The following is a 20,590-nucleotide window of genomic DNA, read 5'->3' as shown; positions in this document are numbered from 1 at the left end:
GGCCAAACCCACGAGTGCAGGGTTAGGGAGAAGACGTCCCCTGCACCTGCCCCGCCCAGGGAATGCAAGGGTCGAATAGGGCCTGACAACAGGTGCCCACCCCCGGCCTTGACAGCTCCTTCATGGTCTGAAAGGTGCTGGGGAAATGTACCTCTCAGGAACCCTGGTCCCTTTGAGGTGTGAGGAGGAGGCTTAGTCAGCAGGTGGGCAACCCCAGGCGACCAGGGCCAGGCAGGCTGTGCCATGTGCCCTGCCCACTCCAGGTCCAAGGCGGGAACACCTTACAGTGGGCCCGGAAACCTTGTGCGGGCTCCTCTGGTGGAGAAGACACCCGCAGTGTGGAGTTCAGAGGATGAAACGGGAGGCTGAGGGGCCAGCGCTGTGGTATAGCAGGTAAAGCCGCTGCCTGTAGTGCTGGCATCCCATATGGGCAACGGTTCGAGTCCCGGCTGCACCACTTCCTATCCAGCTCTCTGCTATGGCCTGGGAAAGCAGTGGAAGATGGTTCAAGTCCATGGGCTCCTGCACCCTTGTGGGAGACCCAGAAGAAGCTCCTGGCTCCTGGCTTCTGATTGGCTCAGCTCCAGCTGTTGTGGCTATCTAGGGAGTGAACCAGTGGATGGAAGACCTCTCTCTCTCTCTCTCTCTCTGCCTCTGTCTCTCCGTAACTCTGCCTTTCAAATAAATAAATATTTTAAAAAGAAAAAGAAAAAAAAATAAAGAAATGGAAGGCCGAAGAAGACGATTTTCCTGAAAAGAGCAGGGCAGAAGACTACCCCCAACCCCGACCCACTGCCAGGGTCTTCCAACTTTGACGAGGGTTCCCTCCCCTTTCCTGGGCCACCTTCCATGCCTGTCCCCCTCCACGGGAGACTTCCCCTCCACCTGGCTTCCAGCCTGCAGGTGTCCCCAGCTGGTCCCATGAAACAGCTCAGACAACAATGGCAGTGGACATCCGAGGTCAAGGCTTCAGCCCCCATCGTCACTTCATTTATTAAGCTCCCCTGACAGTCGCCACGTGCCCTCAGGACGGTGGCTCCTCCACGACAGGTGTTCTTAACCCGAAGAAGTCCGCCGAGCGTGGGGAGTCTGCCAACAGTCCTGAAGGGGGAGCTCGGGGTTGGCTGGAGCCAACACTGTGAGAACATCTTCCCCGAGGACGGAGGCACTCAACATCGAGACCTTCCGACTTCCGTTCCCTGGGTCAGCATTTCCCTCCGTGCTGGGACCACCTGCACAGAGTTACCTGGGAGTCTCCTGAGTCAGTCTTCCCCTGGGTGGGGCCTGGGATGCTTCCTCGTGCGCCAGCTCCACGGCTGGCTCGGACGCACACAGCCAGAGGTGAGAACCACTGGTCTGGTTCCCGTGTCTGGCACACAACTTCTTATAAAGAAGGGATTAGCATCCTACATTGGGGGGGGGGGGGTCCCTTGTGTGTGCGTCTGTCCCCTCCTTGGGCGAGAACCCCAGATGTAAGCTGCTGGGTTGTGTGTGTGTGTGGGGGGGGAGAGGGTGGAAAATCTCATTGGAACGTGCCCTCCACCCCAACAAACAGCACAAGAATCGAGCTGGAGTGACTTAGAGGCCAGGCAGCCAGCCAGGCAGGAGAAAAATAACAACAACACGGGTGTGTGGGGTTTTGGTCTCTGAGACGCTCATGGCTGAGTTAATCCCCTCTGTGTGGGGCCCCACCCCGAACCCACAACTGCCTGGCTTTCCCCAGACAAACCAGCCCCAGGATCTCACCTTGGCTCCACAAGGCTTAGCACCAACGCTCCCCCTGCTTCCGCCCTCCTCACCGTTCCGGCTCAGCCCCTTGGCCACCTCCCTTGGAACCACGCTGGAGGCCTGGACGCCGCCCTGCGCCAGGCCCTGGCTTCATTCCTCCCCCATCCTCTCCCGCACCTCTGCAGGCAAGCCCTGGTAGAGGGCCTCCTCCACCAGCAGCCCGGCTTTCTTGAGGGCCCCGCAGTTGCCAAGCTCTTCAGGCAACACCTCCAACCGGTTGCCCTTGAGCCCCAGGCGGCTGAGGGTCCTCAGGGCCCCCACGTGCGGCGAGAGCTGGCTCAGGTGGTTGTAGTCCAGAAGCAGCGTCCGCAGCTTGCGGCAGAAGAAGAGTTCCTCGGGCAGGAGCTCCAGGGCGTTGTAGGAGAGATCCAGGTGCTGCAGGTTCTGCAGGAGGCCCACCTCGGGCGGCAGGGAGCGCAGTCCGTTGTGGGACACGTCCACCAGGCGGAGACCAGAGCACAGGCCGATCTGCGGGGGCAGGGCCTCCAGCTTGTTGTAGCTGACGAAGAGCTGTTCCAGGCTCCTGAGCTTCCGCACGTGCTCGGGCACGTAGGTGATCTGGTTGTGCCACAGCCTGAGCGTGACCAGCTTCCGACAGTGCTGGAAGCTGAGGATCTCCTCGATGGAACGCAGGTGGTTGTCCTTGAGGTCCAGTTCCTGCAGCGCGCCCAGGCTGAAGACGGCGTGGGGGATGCGCTCCAGGCCGCAGGCCGCCAGCTCCAGCTCCCGCAACACCGCCAGCTTCTTGAGGCTGTTGAGGGCCAGCAGGCGGGCCCCGTCGTTGTGCAGGCTGAGCCGCTGCAGGTGCCCGGCCACGTCGGTCACGCTGGCCGGCACCTTCCCGGCATTGCTGCGCAAGGACAGCACCTTGAGTTGCTTCAGCTCCCGCAGGCTCTCGAGGGTGGCGGCCCGGGCCAGCTCAGGGGGGAAGAGCCCTTCCAGGTGCAGCTCTTCCAAGCCCCGCAAGCCGAACACCCACAGGGGCACCTCCCGGAGCTCCTCGCATTTCACGCGGATCACCTTCAGCCTGTCACGCAGGAAGATCTGCAAGGAGAAGGGCAGCCGGGCCGGCGAGTGCAGCAGGCTGAGTTCCTGCAGGTGCACCAGCTGCGAGAGCCCCGGCGGGAAGGTGATGTCACAGATGGCCTCCAGCCGCAGGGCCTCCACCTCGCTGAGCTCAAAGACGGTGTCGGGCAGGCCCGGGAGCATGCACAGGGCCAGCTCCAGCCGGCCCCGCGCGTTGCGCTGCAGCTTCTGCCGCAGCTTCTCCGGTGTCCACTCGTGGTTGAGGTTGAGCTGCTTCAGGCGGCTCTCGCTGACCTCGGAGAGGAAGACGGCGAAGCGCTTGGAGTAGAGCGAGTCGTACTGGTCGATGAGGTGCAGCATGAAGGCAAAGTCGTTCTTGACGTCGGGGATGTCGTTCATGCCGGTCTCCTCCCGCACGGACCGGAAGGAGTACTCCTTGAGCGGCCGGTGGAACAGCCAGTAGAGCGTGTAGAGGCAGGTGACCCCGTAGACGCACACGAAGGAGATGTAGCAGAAGGCCAGCTTGGAGAAGAGGTGGGCCTTTGTGTGGTTGCAGCAGAAGCTGGCGTAGCCCGTGACCTCGGAGGTCTCCACCTTGCAGGCCACCAGGAAGCTGATCTTCTTCACGTAGACCAAGTTGTAGACCAGGATGGCGAAGAACTTACACACTTTGAGCACCGTCTGCCGGATGTACATGCTGTAGAGGATGTCGCCCTCCTCCACGTGGACACGGAACTTCTTGACCTTCTCAAACAGGGCTTTGGCCTGCTCGCCCTCCTTCTTGTCCAGCAGGGTGACGGCTGGCGTCTCGGTCACCACCTTGTCCGGCTCCGCCAGCACTTTCTCTTTCTCACCCTCTCCTGTCTTGCCTGGCCCGGGCCCCGGTCCTCCTGCCGCGGCCACCGCAGTCACTGTGGTTCGTCCCGTGGCGGGGCCCTTGTGGTTCTCCCCGGAGACCTCGGACAGGGCCCGCGTGGTCCACGGCGAATCAAAGCACTTGCCCAGGATGGAGATGAAGTGTTCGATCTTGGAGCTGGTCCCCGGGAACTTGAACCAGAAGCTGGTGCAGACCATGAAGATGAGCGTGTGAATGACCACCAGGTAAGGGAAGTACTTGGCGTACCAGTGGAGGGCCGTCTCGTAGCAGAGCTGGTTGATGAAGCTGTACTGCTGCAGGTCCAGGTTGTTCTTAAGGCCGCTCACCTCCCGGAGCCCCCCCACCATCTGCTCCGAGACCCCCCGCGGCAGCAGCTCCTGGCACGGGGCCTCGGATGCGTTATCCCGGGATTCGTGACTGGGCAGACAGATGATCTTGTCCTGTGTCACCTAGGGATGGGAGAGATGATGGGCGGAAGAGAATGAGGGGCTGGCTGGGGGGCTGGGGGAGGGAGGGAAGCAAGCAGCCTTGACTTTGGCTGTGCCCTTGGAAGAGTTGGTCACTAAACCTCCGTGCATCGGATTGGTCTGAGAAGAGGAGTTGGGTTGAATGGTGTTCTCCTCCGAAAGATACGGAAGTCCTCGCCCCTCCCTCCCTGCAGTGCGTGTGAATGTGGCCTTGTTTGGAAATCAGAACTTTGCAGAAGGGCTCAAGTTAAGATGAGGCTGTTAGGGTGGACCCTAATCTAACAGCGCTGTGTCCTCATAGAATGAGAACCTTTACTTACATTTTTCAATATTTTATTTTACTTCCTTATTTGAACAGAGAGAGAGAGCAAGCTCCCATCCACTGATTCACTCCCCAAATGCCCACAAGAGGCCGGCGCTGTGGCTCACTAGGCTAATTGTCCACCTGCAGCACCGGCACACCAGGTTCTAGTCCCGGTCGCCCCTCTTCCAGGCCAGCTCTCTGCTGTGGCCCGGGAGTGCAGTGGAGGATGGCCCAAGTGCTTGGGCCCTGCACCCGCATGGGAGACCAGGAGAAGCACCTGGCTCCTGGCTTCGGATCAGCGCGGTGCACCGGCCACACTGCGCTGGCCGCAGCAGCCATTGGAGGGTGAACCAACGACAAAGGAAGACCTTTCTCTCTGTCTCTCTCACTGTCCACTCTGCCTGTCAAAAAAAAAAAAAAAAGCCCACAAGAGCCAGAAATGCACCAAGATGGAACTCAAACAAGTCTCTCATATGGGGAGCAGGGACCCAAGCACTTGAACCAGCACCTGCTGCCTCCCAGGGTGCACCTGAGTAGAAAGCTGGATTGGAAGTGGAGCTGGGACTGAAAGCCAGACAAACACTCTGATATGGGCTGCGGATGACCCAGGCAGTGTCTCGGCTGCTGTACCAAATGCCCACCAAGACAGCATTTAGACACAGAGGCACACACACAAGAGTACCTTGGGGGGCCGGCGCTGTGGCGCAGCAGGTTAAAGCCCTGGCCTGAAGTGCCGGCATCCCATATGGGCACTGGTTCAAGTCCCAGCTGCTCCTCTTCCAATCTGGCTCTCTACCGTGGCCTGGGAAAGCAGTAGAAGATGTCCCAAGTCCTTGGGCCCCTGCACCCACGTGAGAGACCTGGAAGAATCGCCTGGCTCCTGGCTTCAGATTGGCCCAGCTCCAGCTATTGCAGCCATCTGGGGAATGAACCAGTGGATGGAAGACCTCTCTTTCTGTCTCTATCACTCTCTGTAACTGTCTTTCAAATAAATAAAATAAATCTTTTTTTAAAAAAAGAGTATCTTGGAAAGTTCATGGGAATGTTGAATTAAAAGGTTTATTTATTTATTTATTTATTTTGGCAGGCAGAGTGGATAGTGAGAGAGAGAGAAAGGTCTTCCTTTGCCGTTGGTTCACCGTCCAATGGCCGCCACGGCTGGTGCGCTGCAGCCGGCACACTGCACTGATCTGAAGGCAGGAGCCAGGTACTTATCCTGGTCTCCCATGGGGTGCAGGGCCCAAGCACTTGGGCCATCCTCCACTGCACTCCCAGGCCACAGCAGAGAGCTGGCCTGGAAGAGGGGCAACCGGGACAGAATCCGGCGCCCCGACTGGGACTAGAACCTGGTGTGCTGGTGCCGCCAGGTGGAGGATTAGCCTATTGAGCCGTGGCACTGGCCAAAAGGTTTATTATGATGCAAAAAAATTAAAATCTATGCATACAAGTGGTCTTCAAAAAGTTTGTGAATACTTAATTTTTTTTTTTAAATTTACTAAATTGCTTGAAAGGCAGAGTTATATATAGAGAAAGAGAGACAGACAGATCTTCCATCTGCTGGTTCACTCCCTAAATGGCCTCAACAGCTGGGCCTGGGCCTGGTCAAAGCCAGGAGCTAGGAGTCTCTTCCAGTTCTGCCAGGTGGGTGGCAGGGGTCCAAGGACTTGGGCCATCTTCTGCTGCTTTCCCAGGTCACAGCAGAGAGCTGGAGGGGAAGTGGAGCAGCCAGGGCCAGAACTGGCACCCACATGGGATGATGGTGCTACAGGTGGCAGCTTAACCCATTGCTCCACAGTGCTGGCCCTAGGAACGCTTATTATGAAAAAGCTGTGCATGAATTTCTAAAAAAATGTTGCATCAAAATAAACATCTTTTATTTATTTATTTATTTTTGACAGGCAGAGTTAGTGAGAGAGAGAGAGAGAGAGAAAGGTCTTCCTTCCGTTGGTTCACCCCCACAAATGGCTGCTACGGCCGGTGTGCTGTGCTGATCCGAAGCCAGGAGCCAGGTGCTTCCTCCTGGTCTCCCATGCGGGTGCAGGGCCCAAGCACTTGGGCCATCCTCCACTGCACTCCCTGGTCATAGCAGAGAGCTGGCCTGGAAGAGGAGCAACCGGGACAGAATCTGGTGCCCCTACCGGGACTAGAACCCGGGGTGCCAGCGCTGCAGGTGGAGGATTAGACAAGTGAGCCACAGCGCTGGCCAATATCTTTTATTTTTAAAAAAGATTTCTATATTTAAAGGAGACTGTGACAGAGAGAGATGTCTTCCATCCTGTGGTTCACTCTCTAAATGGCTGTAACAGCCAGGGCTGGTCCAGGCCAAAGCCAGGAGCCTGGAACTCCACTGGGGTTTCCCACATAGGAAACCTCCCAGGTGCATTAGCAGGGAGCTGCATTGGACGTAGAGCAGCCGGGACTCGAGCTCTTGCTTTGATATACGATGCTGGCATTGCAGGACACAGCTTAGCTCGCTGCACCAGGAACACCACCCCCAAACTCATCTTTGAATTCCACTTTCTCTCTGCAAATTTTTTGAAGTCCCTGGGAGAGGGAAGAAAGTCCTGCAGAAGCCAAGGGATGGCTGGGGCTGCCAGGATCCATGGGACAGCTCATTCCTCGCAGGTCTCAGGAGGAAGCACCCTGGGGACAACACCCTGACCGCAGCCTCTGGCCTCCAGCACTGCCAGGTGGTCCACGGCTGGTATTCCAGTCCCCTTGGGATTCCAGGGGCAGGAGTAGGTGTTTGGTAAACCAGTTAGGGAGCCCATTGGGACCTCTATATCCCATGTCCAAGTTCCAGCTCTGCTCCCGATTCCAACTCCGTGCTAATGCGCACCCTGGGAGGCAGCAGGGCACGGCTCAAGTCGCTGGGTCCCTGCCACCCACGTGGGAGATCTGGGTGGAGTTCCTGCTGCAGCCCCAGAGATCTCTGCTTCTCTCTCTCCCTCTCAAATAGGTAGCTTAAAAAAAAAAAAGTCTAGGGCTAAACAGTTTAAGCGTACAGAATGCCATCATGATGCGAAGTGCTGCTCCCAGTAGCAGTGGGGTGGGAACAGGCTTCTTGTCTCTCGGCAGACAAGGCTTCCAGACGGCCCCGCCCATGCCCTTGGCCACACCCCTCACCTGGAGCGTGCAGCCGAAGACCCCGATCATGAGCATGGCCACGGTGAGGTACTCGGCCAGCACGTCCCACCAGGGCTTGAGCACCTTGAACGCCGGCTGCTGCTCCGAGAACTGCTTGAACTCGGCCACGGGGATCATCGCACCTGCAGGCGTGGGGTGGGGGCGGGGGGGAGGATGGGACAGAGAGAGACCCTCAAGAAGGGGCGCCAGCCACAGGCCCATCCCATTCCCAATCCACGCTGGGCCCTGCTACAACCCAGAAGATGGGGTAGGCGTCTGGTGCCGTGGCTCTGCCGCCTGCGCTCCGCATTGGCGTGCCTAGGTTAGGGTCTGGCCCTGGCTCCCGATTCCAGCTCCCTGCTAACGGGCACCCCGGGAAGCAGCGGGAGATGGCTCAAGTACCTGGGCCCCTGCCGCCCACCTGGAAGATTTGGACTGAGTTCCCAGCTCTTGGCTTCCATTCCCCATTCTTGCCCCCCTCCTCACCCGTCCCCACTTCAGCCACTGTGGGCATTTGGAGGAATGAACCAGCATGTGGGAGATCTCTCTCAAATAAATACATTGATAGTAAGGAAAAAAAAAAAAAAACCTGTGCAGAACCCCAACAGCTATGTGCACCTGTTCCCCTGTTAGCCTGGCCTCCCCTACCACAGCCTCCAGACCCCACCTCCTTCCCAGAGCCAGGGTCTGCCATCTCACCACTCACCTGCTGCCAGGAAGATACCCCTCAGAGCTCAGGAGCAGCAGTCCACAACCCACTGTCCCCCGTGTCACTTTCTCCCCAACCCCAGGCACTCCCCCTTCATCCCTTGACACTCTAAGCTGGGCAGCCCCTGGCTCCCAACACTGCCAGCACAGACTTCCGGGGTGTGTGCCCCCCCCCCCCCCCGGGGGCGCTCCCAGCACCACCTCTGACTTCCAACCGGAAAAGCCGGCTGGAGCCAGGCTCTGGTTACTGGGGCCCCAGGGGTTAGGGAGTGGCCAGGCCGACGCCTGGTCAGCCCTGGGGGTGGGTGGCGACCAGGACACCTGAATTTCTCGAGGGGCTAAAGCCCAGAATCTGAGCCAGACCTGCAAGGGGGCAGAGGTGTGTGTGTGTGCGGGTGTCGGAGTGACCAAGAGGTGATGGATGGCTGAGGGAAAGTTGTCAGGGTGACACCTACGCCTGGGACGGGACTGGGCAGCTGACCCACTCTGTCTGTCCCTGTGTTTCATTTTAGACCAACATATCATTACTGCAGATACACATGGGACAGGCACAAGTGCCACAGGCTGCAGGGCAAAGCAAAGCATGGGGGCCCCTAGGGGACCCCGCGTGCTGCCATCCAAGCTGCTCTGATCGACATTCCCTGAATTCCTTTGCAGGCTCCCTGAGCCTCCTGTCACGGTGGTCACCTGTCACTGGGCACAGTGTGCCAGGCAGGGAGCGTTCGGGCCACCGGCTGCGTTGCTCTGGCCTCCCTGCCGTCTCCCACCCGGGTCCTACACCTCAGCCACCTGCTCTAAGGCTCCTATGGCTCCTTCTCTGTCCCTCTGTTCCCTGAAAGCTTTGGGGTGACTCCTGGACACGGTGAGGGCGGGGACACTGACACAGGAAGCAGGCCCTGCCCACTGAGCTGTCCACATCCCTTAATCCCCTCTGAGGCTCCTGCCTCAGTCTGGAGGAATTCATGGATCAGGGTGGTGGGCTTCCCCTGAGGACATTCCAGGTGAGCCCTGACTCCCTCAGAACCAGGGTCATGTGAGAGGGTACCCAGAGCACAGAATTCCTCTCCCCCTACACACACACACACACGGGGTCCATCTCCTGTGCTCCGTTTACTCCCTGTCCCAAGCACACAGCCCCATAAGAATATCCCTGTGCACCTGTAGCTAATCTGATAGCGATACGCCCAGGGCAGCTCAGCATCCCCCCCAGGGGATGGCCGTCCCTTATAGCCACCAAAAGGGACAGCGTGGAGCATGCATGTTTATGCATGAGGGAGGCCCAGGACAGCGGGTGCCGTACATACATAGGTGACCTTCCAGCTGCCCGCTGCGGCCTTGCAAAATCCTTCCAGGCACCTTTGCTACTCAGTAGCTTTACCTAGGCATGGCAACAGGGGGGACGGAAGTGCCACTATTCAGGGTGCGTCTCACGAGGGTGTCAGCTCCAGTGCCTCCCAGCCTGTCTGCCATTTCAGGTGCGTGGTGACAGCCGTCAGGCTCCCATGTAGCCAGCCCGGTGGCTCCAGGGAGCAAGGTGTATCCGTATGTAGACCCAGACGTCAGCGCTGGGATTATCATTATCTGTCTCCATGACTCAATCTTGATCATCCCGAACCTGCCATTAAATTTCCGCAGACACAAGTCTGGTCCCCCTTTGTCTGAGTAGAGCTGGAGAGTGGGGGGGGGGGGGTGGCGGGGAGCCCGGGACGAGGGGCTTGTAGGATTGGGGAGGGGTAGAGAGGAAAACAATGACCCCACTTGACTTTCCCTGCCAGAGGCTCTTGGGCTGTGGGGGTGCAGCTGTGAGGGCTGTGCCACACACTCCAGGCTTGGGGGAGAGCTGTCGCTCAAGTACTCAAGTAGTCACAGTCACAGATGGCCTTCAGGCCCCGCCCACCTGACCCCCTGTCTGCCTGAGGGCACCCACTCTGGTCCATCATGGAGAGAATGTGGCACTGAGACGTTGAGGCCCAAACCATCAGAGGAGGAGACGGCTGGGGGTGCAGGGGTCTTATCAGCCTGGCACCCTCTGCTCCCCAGTCATGCATGCCTCACCCCCCTCCCCGCTTCTTCTTGCTCAGACCCTCCCCAAGTCCCATGCCTCCCCCAGATAGGGCTACTGCTGGGGGTGGACCTTGTGGATGGGTGCTCATGGCCCAGCCCCCCCAACCCACCCAGCCGTAGCCTCCATGCTAAAGGGGCAAACAAGAAAATTAGTCATTTGTAGCTTTGAGAGAAGCCTTTTACACAAGCGGGAAACTGAGGCCCGGGGCGGGGGGGGGTCACTTCTCAGGAGCAGATCTTGGACCAGGCCCCAGGCCTGTGGACTCCCAGCCTGGGACTCTTGCAATCTGTTTGTGCCTGGATTTGGGGGACTGGGGATTCTCCCAAGTCCAGGAGCTCTGAGGGGAGGGTGGTGTGCACCCCCCAAGGGGTGGGGTGCCACAGCTGTGAAAGGCTCAGGGCATGCTTTGGGGCCCGGTCTCCCGCACCCCTTCTGGGGAAGGCAAAAGAGGTCAAGACACCCAAGGTCGCCTCTGACCTGTTGAGCTCAGCTTCGCTTGCCCCGCCTGCCCGGCCCTCAGGACACAAGCCTCTGCGCGCTTCCACCCCCAGTTCCTGGGTCCCCCGTGCCTCCCCCACCCCAGGCCACAGAGGGAGCGCACCTGGAGCGGGGGCCCTCCCCTCGGCCAGACCCCAGCTCCCAGCCCGACATTCACCCCGCCACTCCGGCTCCGGGGAGCGCAGAGCCCCCTACTCACCGCTCCGGGACGGACGCTGGGCCCGAGACCTGGGTCCCTCGGAGTGGAGCGGCCGGGACTCCCGCAGAGTTCCCGGGCGGGCCGGCCAGGGTGAGTCAGGGAGGGCTGGACAGGAGCCCGGGAGCCGCCCCGCCCCGCCCCCGGGACGTCTTGGCCCCGCCCCGTTGCGGGCGCGCCCAGGTCGACCGCGCCCCTGGCGCCGGGCTCCCAATCCCGCTCTGCCCCAGGTGAGCGCCGGGCCGGCTGGAGAAACAGGAGCCAAAGAACTTGGCAGGCGGGCTGGGCCCTGGCCGTGCGGGGAAAACTGAGGAAGTCAGTGGCGCTGGAGCCCCCAGAGCCATCCGGGAACGGTTCTCCTGGGAACCAGGCGTGGACACTCCCGGCGAGGCTGGGTGCCTCCAGCCCTGCCAGGTGCAGCCGCCTCAAAGCTTAACCAAGGCACAGCTGAAGAAAGACTGCAGGTGAGGGGGAGGCTGGGGGTGCAGGGGACTGCTTCTTCCTGCTCCCACCACAGGGAGCAGAGGTAAGCCAGGCAGAGTCCGGGTGCTCACCTGTCTGTGCCTGCCCTGGAAGCGGGCAGCAGTCTGCATGGGGGCGCTGGTGTGGGGGGACCAGAGGGCTGGGGAGATGAGGTTAAGGAGCCTATCTAGGAGGGATGTCCAGCTGTCCCAAGCAAATCCCCGCTTCAGCCTGGAGGCATCTGGCCTTGAACCTTGACCTTCTCTGAGAACCTGCCCACAGTGGGAACGCTTCCACCTGCAGTAGGGAGAGAGTGAGACCCCCTCCTCTGCTGAGATGGCTGGGAAGACCCCCTGCTCTCTGTTTCTTGTCTTGACAGATACAAGGCACAGCAGCACATGGAGGGATGAGGTCAGGCGTCCTCATGTGACCTGTGCTGTGAGTTCCGCCCTCAGGGCACAGTGGTAGCAAGCTACAGGTGGTGCGGGTGCTGAGGGGTTGTTTGCAGCTCTGTGCTGGAACCAGCATCCTGCTACACGTCATTTTGTCCTTGTGTAACACTCTGAGGTCACTGGGATCTCTGAGCCTCATGAGCCCCAGGCCAGCAGCCCTGCAATCAGTGATGGACGGGGGATGGCTCTGGTGTTGTCTGGGTCTGAGCTGGTGGCGTGGCGCTGCCTGCCACAGGTGGAGATGCCTGTGTGGAATGCGCAATCATGGGACACAGGTGCCACAGAAGGGCCGCCCCTTAGCTCATGTCAGAATCGTTCCACTCATTAACATCCAGCTTCCACACCCCCCAGAATTGTGGCAAAAGCCACCAAATGTAACATTTACCTCCTTCACCATTTTTAAGCATCCGGCTGGTGGCAATAAGTACATCGCAGTGTTGTGTAGTCATCACAGTCCACCGACTCCGGAGCCTTTTTTTTTTTTTTTTTTTTTTTTTGTAAAACTGAAGCTCTCAGCCCATTCGTAACTGAGTCCCTCCTTCACCCAGCCCCTGGCACCACCCCTCCCCCACCCCCTCCTACTTTCTGTCTGCAGGGATCTGGCAATTCTCAGAGTCTGCTGTCAGCTCTGGTCCTGTCGTCTGGCGTATTTCCCTGAGCTGTTGTCCTCCAGGCTCCCCCGTGTCGCAGCGTGTGTGAGAATTCCCTTCCCTCTTTCAGACGGAATCGGATCCCACTGTGCGGATGGGCCACGTTGTGTCTCCCCATTCACTCATCAGTGGACGCCTGGGTTGCTTCCGTCTGGGGCTCTTGTCAGTCCTGCTGCTATGAACGTGGTCTGCACATCTGGAAGAGGCCATAGGGTGAATTCTGTTACAGTTTCTGAGCAACTCCCCTGCTGGCTCCCATCAAAAGGGCACAAGGTTCCGGTTTCTCCACACCCTGCCTGTACTTCTTATTTACTTTTTAGAGATTGGCTTCTTTGAAAGGCAGAGTGACAGAGGAGGGGAGGGGAGAGGGAAGGGGAGAGAGAAAGACTTTTCCACTCACTGAGCCGGCCTTCACCAGGATCTCCATCCTGGTCTCCCGCGTGAACGGCAGTCAGGAACGCAAGCCCTGAGCCATCATGCACCGCTTCCCTGGGCTCTGCAGGAAGCTGGTTTAGAAGCAGAGGGCCTGGAACTCCAAGCAGCACTCGGATACAGGAAGCTTGTGTCCCAGCTGGGTCACCCCCCTGATAACTTGCTACTCGTTACTCAACTTTTCAGATTTTGTGAACTTGAGGTGGCTACCTATGGTTGCCAAATAAGTCACCCCAAAACTTAGAGGCTTAAAAAAAAATCAAGCGCTTCATTATCTCACTTGGTTTCTGAGGGCCTGGAACCTAAGGCTGACTAGATTAGATGGTTCATTCAGTCTCTCCCACCCACCGCAGCTCCAAGCAACAACCGATTTGCTTTCTGTCATCATTGATTCACCTTCATCTTCTAGAATGTTCTATAAGTGGAATCATACAGTGCATGCGTTTAAAAAAGATTTTATTTATTTATTGGTCATTTGGAAAAGCAGAGAGGGAGAGAGATGGAGGGAGGGAGAGGGAGAGGGAGATTCTTCCATCCACTGGTTCACTCCCGAAATGCTTGCAATAGACAGGGCTGGGCCAGGATTTGGGAATTTAATCCAGGCCTCTCACATGGGTGGCAGGGACCCAAGTACTTGAACCATCATCTGCTGCCTTCCAGGGTGTGCATTAGCAGGAAACTGGATCAGAAGCAGAGCTGGCAAACCTAGACATTCCAGTATGGGATGCAGGCACCCCAAGCAGCATTTTTTTAAAAAGGGTTTTATTTGAAAAGCAGAGTTACAGAGAATCTTCCATCTGCTATTCACCCTCTGGCAAAGGCCAGAGCTGGGCCAGTCCAAAGCCAGGAGCCAGGAGCTTCTTCCAGGTCTCCTATGTGGGTTGCAGGAGCCCAAGGACTTGGGCCATCTTCTGCTACTTTCCCAGGCACATTAGCAGGGAACTGCATTGGAAGCAGAGCAGCTGGGACTTGAACCAGCATCCATACGGGATGCTTGTGTCAGAGTCGGCGGCTTTACCAGCAGGCCCTCCGAGCACCATCTTGACCACTGTACCAAACACCCAGCCATAGGCAAAGCGCTCGTATGGAGAAAGCTCTCAGCACGCTCTGGTTAAAACTGTGTCTCTTCTCTCAGTTCTTCAAGTGCCAAGCCCTCCTCCCACCTCCCGTGCACAGAAGCCCCCTGAGTCCCAGGCGGGGATGAGTTGCCTGTGTAGGTGTGGGCAGGTCTGTGTGCATGGGTGTGCTTTGGCAGTGGGAGCTGGTTGTTTGGGATGGAGTGGGGAGTGAGGCCGTGTGTCGGCAGGTGTGTGATGTAGGCAGGAGCACAACAAGGAGTTTGCAGAGGGTACTTGGCCAGACAAGGGGATCAGGCCAGACCCTCAAGGATAAGGGAGGCTTGTCAGGGCATCTTCAGATTCTCACCCACCCCACCACAGTCACCTCTCAGGCCCTCCATGCTGGCTGGCGAAGTCACCAAAATGACACCCTCTGTCCAGCTGTGTCGGGGCCCTGGGACAGGGTCATCTCTGTTCTTTCATATACTAAATTTATTTTTTTTTATTTGAAAGACACAGAGGATTCTTCCAGGGACTGGCTGGCTCATTCCCTAAATAGCCTCAACTGCCAGGGCTGGGCCCGCCCAAGGCCAGGAGCCAGGAGCTCCATCCAGGTCTCCCAAGCGGCTGCCAGGGGCCCAGACACCTGGGTCACCTTCTGCTTTTCCAGGCCATAAGCAGAGAGCTGGATGGGAGGCAGATCACAGGGCGCTAGGCTGTGGGATGCTAGCCTTGCAGGTGGCGGCTTAACCCGCTGTGCCCGCCCCCAGTCACTTGCTCTCAGCCCTCTTGGCTCCTCCATAATCTTGTCCCCACAAAGCCTGCTCTACCAGGGCTGCCTTCGCTGATTTGACCTCCCCTGAGCCTGGACCTGCGGTGCCCTGCGAAGCACCCCCCTCCCGTTCGGTCCTTGCCTTCCGTCTTTCTCCAATCTCTGTGGCACCCCCACATTCCCAGGGCTGTGTGCTTTCAACTGTCCCCCACTCCCTACCGGCTGTATGTGTTGTGTGTGGGTCCCCTAGGGTCTGGAAAAAGCCAGAGGCAGATGCTGCCAGGGACCCCGAGTAGCCAGACCTCTGCCGTCTCCCAGGCTAGGACAGGGACATCGATTGGCCGGATTGGTGCGCTGGGGGGGGGTGGGGGTGGGGGCGGGGCGCGGTGGTCCCGCCCACTGGTTGCCAGGGCCCAGCCTATCCGTATCCACGCAGGCCTAGGCCTCCAGGTGGTTGGGGCTGGGGTGAGGACAGGTGCTTAGATGAGGGCGTGGGGGAAGGTGGTGAACCCCTAAGCGATTTCCCCTCTCTCTCCTCCCCTCGGGTCTCTGGGGTCCTCAGGCGCAGCCGTGGAAACAGGACTGGTCCTGACCGCGAGCAGCCGCCCCTGCCTCCAGCGTGCGTTTCTCCCCGCCACCCCCTCGGCGCGCTCCCGCAGCCCGCGCTCCCGGGTTTGGCTCTGGCGCCTGCGCCCCCAGCTCGCTCGCCCGCGGCCGAGGGGCGGGGCTGGCCAGGCTCCCTCAGTCGCCACCGCCGGCGCCCCCTCCCCTCCCCTCGCCTTGCAGCCGCGTTGCTCGGCCCGGGCCCCACCCGAGGCGACCCTGCACGCAGCGGCGGGAGGTCGGAGTCCGTGGTGAGCGCGACGCGAGCAGGTGGCGGGGCCGGGCGCGGGCCGGGGCCCTGCAGGGGGAGGGGTCGGGCCCGGGAAGCTGCTCTTTGTCTCTCGGAGCCTGTTCGCGGGCAGCGGGGCCGCTCTTCCTCCCGGCAGGTGCCTGCATCCCCTGGGGGAGGCTGGGGGCGGGCTTGGGAGCCTGGCGCCGACACCCCTGGCGTGCGTTCCGGGCCCACGCATCCAGAACCTGTGGTCGCCCCCCTGTTCCCAAGGCTGGTGGTCTGGGTCCCGCGGAGGGCGAGGGGTGTGTGTGGGCTCGGGGCGGGCAGGGCCCCCCCCCCCCCCGGCTTTGGGGGAAGGCAACAAGCTTGAGACAAGGGCCGGCGGTCGGGCTGGCGAGTGGGTGCAGGCGGGATGCGGGGACGCGGATCCAGGCCGCCATGGGCGGCGATGCTGGGGAGAATGCTGGGAGCCACATCCCCGTGGGCAGCGAAGCCGTCTAGGGCGTGGGACACTCACGGGTCTGCCTCCTCCTCAGGGGCGGGATGGACAAGAGAGACAAGGCGAAGGCAGGGGCCGCCGCGCGGACGCCGGCTTCTCGTCCTCCCGGCCTTCCGACCCCCAAGCCCCCAGGGTCTCCTCGACCCCCGCCCCCTGTCACCGCCGCAGCTCTCCGGTTGCTGGGGGCTGCGGGGCGAAGGGCCCAGGCTGGGCGGGCAGGGGCCCTCGGCACAGCGGCTCTTCCGGAGGTGGCTCCTGGAGCCGGAGCGACACGGAGCGCTGGAGCAGGCCCCCGGAGCCCAGGTACCACAGCCCCATCTCCCACCCCATCTTCCCGGTGCCCTCCTTCTCTGTGAGCCACTGACTCCACCCTCTCCCCCCCCAGCCTCCAGGGCCCCGGCGGCCGGGAGAGGGGAGCGGGCTCCTGCCAGGACCCCCGGCCCGGGCTCTGCCTGTAGCCCTGGGCGTGTCAGTGGGACCACCAGGTAACACCTTCTCCCCTGTCCCCTGAGCAAGGGTTAGCGTCACAACCTGTAGCCTTTTCGTTTACCCAAGCATTGGGTCCTGGGAATCCTCGCGCATCACTAGGCACAAATGGGGTAAACCTTTCCTGGTGGGCACAGAGGGTCCATGGCACGTTTTACAGATGAGAAAAATGCAGCTTTGTCCCCAGGCCAGGCCCTGTTGGCCAGAAGGGACTTCGGCCCCCAGCTGAGGAACCTGTAGCCAGAGGAAAAGCTGCAGAGACCCCTAGAAAGGGCACCCTGAACGCGGGGCCGCAGAGAGGTATGTAATCTGGGGACTGGCGGGGCTCCTGGGCAGCAGAGGGGACAGCTCGCAGGTGTCGGTGACCAGGGGGCCTTGTGCTTTGTCTCCAGACTCTGCAGCGTCCGCCACAGGCTCCCCGGCCATGGCCCGACGTTCCCGGCCCGCAGGTGCCGAAGTGGGACTCCCCCGGCCAGCTCCCAGTGCCCGACCGCGGCCCCCAGCTGAGGCTCCCAAGAAATCCGTCGGCAGTTCCGGGGAGCGCAGCGCCGCAGAGCCCAGTCCAGTAGCTAGGAGGCGCCCCACTGCCGGTGGGGGCCTCCAGAGGCCGGCTTCGCGTCCCCCGGCTTCCAGTGCCACCCCACTATCCTCCCCTGCGCGCTCTGGGGCCCCATCCCGTGGAACTCCGCGGGCTCCCACGCAGCCCAAGTCCAAGGGGCCCCAGGCACTGCGTCTCCCGCAGGCCACGCCCTCAAGGAAGGAGGTGGCTCCCTCGGCCACGCCCTCTCCCGCGGCTAGCACCACCCGGCAGGCCCCGCCTCCTCCAAGCACAGCCGCTCCCCTGCCCACCACACTCCCTCCCTCCCCACCGACCACGCCCCCTCCAGCAGACGGGCTCCGCCTCCAGGCCCCACCCCCCATGCCGGCCCCACCCCACCCACAGGTCCTACCCTGTCCTTTGGCCATGCCCTTTCCACCGGCCCCCGCTCCCTCTGCTCCACTCGCTCTGCAGACCCTCCCCTCCCCACCAGCCACGCCCCCTTCTCAAGTTCCGCCCCCACACCTGGCTACATCCTTTTCCGAGGCGTCTGCCCCTCTACTGTCCACAGCGGCTTCTCTGTCTCCAGCTTCTGTGCAGAGCACGCCTCCCGCCCAGGCTTCTCTTACTTTGCCTCCTGTTCCAACTCTCCCCTCTCCCTTGGCCACACCTCCTCCGTCTGCTCCTTTATCGCCAGCCACGCCCCCTCTGCAAGCCCCGCCTCAACCAATGTCTTCATTAACCGAGCCCCCTCGGTCGGCCTTATCTGCCCAGACCACGCCCCCTCCACAGGCCACTCCTTCCCCGCCTCCACCTCCTTTTCAAGCCACGCCTCTCTCACAGGACCCTCTTCTGCTTGAAGCACCTCTGCTGTCCCCCTCAGCCTCCCCGCCTCTGCAGGGCCCTCCCTCTCCTCTGGTCACAGCCCCTCCGCAGGCCACGCCCCTCCTACAGGCCCCACCTTCACAGGCCACTCGCTGTCCTCCAGCTCTGTACACTCCGCAGAGTACCCTTTCTGCGGGTTCAGGCCCTGTGCAGGCCACGCCTTCTCCCTTAGCCACACCCCCTGTGCAAACCCAGCCTCTGGCCTTGCCCCCTCTGCAGGTTCCAACCTCTCACCCTGCCACACACCCTTCACCCCTTCCCTCTCCTCCAGCCTCACCCTCCCTGCAGGGTCCCCTGGCTCGTACCTCCCCTCCCCTCTCTCCTTTGGCCACGCCCCCTCTGCAGGCCTCCCCTTCCCTGGGCCCGTCCTCTGCCCTGACCCCATCCCCTCCACAGACTCCTCCTTCCCTGGTCTTGCCCCTTCTGCAGGCCCCTGAATCCCCATTGACCACACCCCCTCTGCAGGCCCCGCCCTCTGCCCTGACCCCACACCCTCCACAGACTCCTCCTTCCCTGGTCTTGCCCCTTCTGCAGGCCCCTGAATCCCCACTGACCACGCCCTCTCTGCAGGCCCCTTCTTCCCTGACCTTGTCCCCTCTGCAGGCCCTGCCTTCTCCTCTGACCCCACCCCCTCCACAGGCCCTTCCTTCCCTAGTCTTGCCTCCCCTGCAGGCCCTTGAACCCCTACTGGCCACGCCCCCTCTGCAGGTCCCTGTCTCTCCACTGACCACGCCCCCTCTACAGGCCCAACCCTCTTCTCTGACCCCGCCCCCTCCACAGGCCCCTCCTTCCCTAGTCTTGCCTCCCCTGCAGGCCTCTGAATCCCCATTGACCACGCCCCCTCTGCAGACCTCACCCTCCTCTTTGACCCCGCCCCCTCCACAGGCCCCTCCTTCCCTAGTCTTGCCTCCCCTGCAGGCCTCTGAATCCCCGCAGATCACGCTCTCTCTGCAGGCCCCTTCTTCCCTGGCCTCGCCCCCTCTACAGGCCCCACCCTCTTCTCTGACCCCGCCCCCTTCACAGGCCCCTCCTTCCCTAGTCTTGCCGCCTCTGCAGGCCCCTGAATCCCCGCTGACCACGCCCCCTCCGCAAGCCCCGCCCTCTCCCCCCGCTTCTCCGCGCCCGCAGACCCCACGCCGCCCCCCGACCCCAGGTCCCGATGCCGCGCTGTCGGGCCCACGGCTGACCCTGGCGCTGGCCCCCGGCCCGCCGCCGCCTCCCTCGCGCAGCCCGTCCAGTACGCTGAGCGGCCCGGACCTGGCCGGCCACAGCAGCAGTGCCACCAGCACGCCGGAGGAGCTGCGCGGCTACGACAGCGGCCCCGAGGGCGGTGCCGCGGCCTCCCCGCCGGCCGACGCCGACCTGGCCGCCTGCCACCCGGCCGCCTGGAGCCGAGGTGGAGCCAGCCTCCGCGGCGCCGCAGGTACGGGGCTTCGGGGCGCGGCCGGGAGGCGAGAGGGGCAGCTGGGGCGCGGGGTCTCGCGGCGGGTCGTGGGGTCTCCCGCTCCCTCCGGCCAGCCCAGTGTCTCTCCCTTCAGGAGCGTCGCTGCCGTGGCCTCCGGTCGCCGGGCCGGGCTCGGCTGACGGCCTGTGCACCATCTACGAGGCTGAGGGGCCCGAGTGTGCGGCCCCCGGCCCAGGCGCGCTGGATGCGGGGCCGGAGCCCAGCGCCGGCGGCGGCAAGGCGCCGGCGGGGACGGCGCCCGGGACCCCGACCCGCAGCCCGAAGGCGGCGCGCTTGGGCGAGCTGCCGCTGGGGGCGCTGCAGGCCAGCGTCGTGCAGCACCTGCTGAGCCGAACGCTGCTGCTGGCGGCCGCCGAGGGCGCTGCGGGCGGCGGCGGCGGCGCGGGCCCCGGAGGCGCGGGGAGCGGCGGCGTGGCAGGCGGCTCCCGGACTGCGCTCAGCGACGCCGAACTGGGCCGCTGGGCAGAGTTGCTGTCTCCCCTGGACGAGTCCCGGGCCAGCATCACCTCGGTCACCAGCTTCTCCCCGGACGATGTGGCTTCCCCACAGGGGGACTGGACCGTGGTGGAGGTGGAGACCTTCCACTGAGCCGGTCCCCAGCCCCGTCTACTGCTCCAGACCCATGTCTTTGGATCTCTCCCTGCAGTTACACCTTTCTTAGACCCTGCTCCCATCCCCCTGGAGTCCTGCTCTCGGTGGATCCATTCTAGCTGTCGGCCCACGGTCCAGCCCTGCCTTTGGCTTAGGCTTCGGATCCACCCACATCTTGGCCCTAGATCCTCCCGAGCCCCGCCCCTGGGCCTCCGCTCCAGTAGCCCCACCCCTAGCCTACGCCACGCCTCTGCCCCGCCTTCGGCCTCACCTGTGCCCCGTTAGCCCTGCCCCTCGGCCTGGGTCCCGCCTCTGCTGTTAGCCCCGCCCCTCGGCCTAGGCCCCCCGCCCCATGTCCTGTGAATTGTGTACTCTGTATCCCGAGTTTGGAATAAACCGGGAACATTGGA

At 61.7% G+C, this 20,590-nt stretch overlaps 2 protein-coding genes across 8 annotated transcripts; one reads left to right on the top strand and one right to left on the bottom strand.

Moving 5' to 3' along the window:
* Nucleotides 1-961: 961 nt before the first annotated feature.
* On the bottom strand, nucleotides 962-11,202 carry LRRC8E (leucine rich repeat containing 8 VRAC subunit E). Of its 2 annotated transcripts, XM_008249147.5 has the most exons (3): nucleotides 11,059-11,202; nucleotides 7,589-7,731; nucleotides 962-4,140 (listed from the first exon to the last, which is right to left on the bottom strand). In XM_008249147.5, exons 2-3 carry the CDS (start codon nucleotides 7,724-7,726, stop codon nucleotides 1,879-1,881), a joined length of 2,400 nt encoding a protein of 799 aa, XP_008247369.1. In that variant the 5' UTR covers nucleotides 7,727-7,731; nucleotides 11,059-11,202; the 3' UTR covers nucleotides 962-1,878. The 2 variants fall into 2 exon arrangements, with proteins under 2 accessions (XP_008247369.1, XP_008247370.1); XM_008249148.5 differs by lacking the exon at nucleotides 7,589-7,731 and having other exon boundaries at nucleotides 11,059-11,201.
* A 26-nt stretch (nucleotides 11,203-11,228) lies between these two features.
* On the top strand, nucleotides 11,229-20,590 carry PRR36 (proline rich 36). 6 transcript variants are annotated; one of them, XM_089315447.1, is made up of 7 exons: nucleotides 11,229-11,519; nucleotides 11,897-11,955; nucleotides 16,253-16,518; nucleotides 16,601-16,700; nucleotides 16,889-17,001; nucleotides 17,094-19,547; nucleotides 19,663-20,590. In XM_089315447.1, exons 3-7 carry the CDS (start codon nucleotides 16,260-16,262, stop codon nucleotides 20,175-20,177), a joined length of 3,441 nt encoding a protein of 1,146 aa, XP_089171573.1. In that variant the 5' UTR covers nucleotides 11,229-11,519; nucleotides 11,897-11,955; nucleotides 16,253-16,259; the 3' UTR covers nucleotides 20,178-20,590. The 6 variants fall into 6 exon arrangements, with proteins under 6 accessions (XP_089171573.1, XP_089171574.1, XP_089171572.1 ...); XM_089315448.1 differs by lacking the exon at nucleotides 11,897-11,955; XM_089315446.1 differs by lacking the exons at nucleotides 11,229-11,519; nucleotides 11,897-11,955 and adding an exon at nucleotides 12,691-12,832.

The sequence above is a fragment of the Oryctolagus cuniculus genome, chromosome 16, assembly GCF_051225735.1.
Source record: "Oryctolagus cuniculus isolate XC-2025 breed Fujian yellow rabbit chromosome 16, ASM5122573v1, whole genome shotgun sequence".
Lineage (NCBI taxonomy): Eukaryota > Metazoa > Chordata > Mammalia > Lagomorpha > Leporidae > Oryctolagus > Oryctolagus cuniculus.
The sequence above is the reverse complement of the archived record's forward strand: the minus strand, read 5'-3'. Positions and strand labels throughout refer to the sequence as shown.

What these genes read in the sequence shown, in the direction of transcription:
- LRRC8E (XM_008249147.5), bottom strand. Translation starts at nt 7,726, where the DNA reads ATGATCCCCGTGGCCGAGTTCAAGCAGTTCTCGGAGCAGCAGCCGGCG. An exon ending in TCTTCGGCTGCACGCTCCAG is followed by an intron (nt 4,141 to 7,588) that starts GTGAGGGGTGTG and finishes TCCCATCCCTAG; the next exon opens with GTGACACAGGACAAGATCAT.
- PRR36 (XM_089315448.1), top strand. Translation starts at nt 16,260, where the DNA reads ATGGACAAGAGAGACAAGGCGAAGGCAGGGGCCGCCGCGCGGACGCCG. An exon ending in CGTGTCAGTGGGACCACCAG is followed by an intron (nt 16,701 to 16,888) that starts GTAACACCTTCT and finishes CTTTGTCCCCAG; the next exon opens with GCCAGGCCCTGTTGGCCAGA. An exon ending in GAACGCGGGGCCGCAGAGAG is followed by an intron (nt 17,002 to 17,093) that starts GTATGTAATCTG and finishes CTTTGTCTCCAG; the next exon opens with ACTCTGCAGCGTCCGCCACA.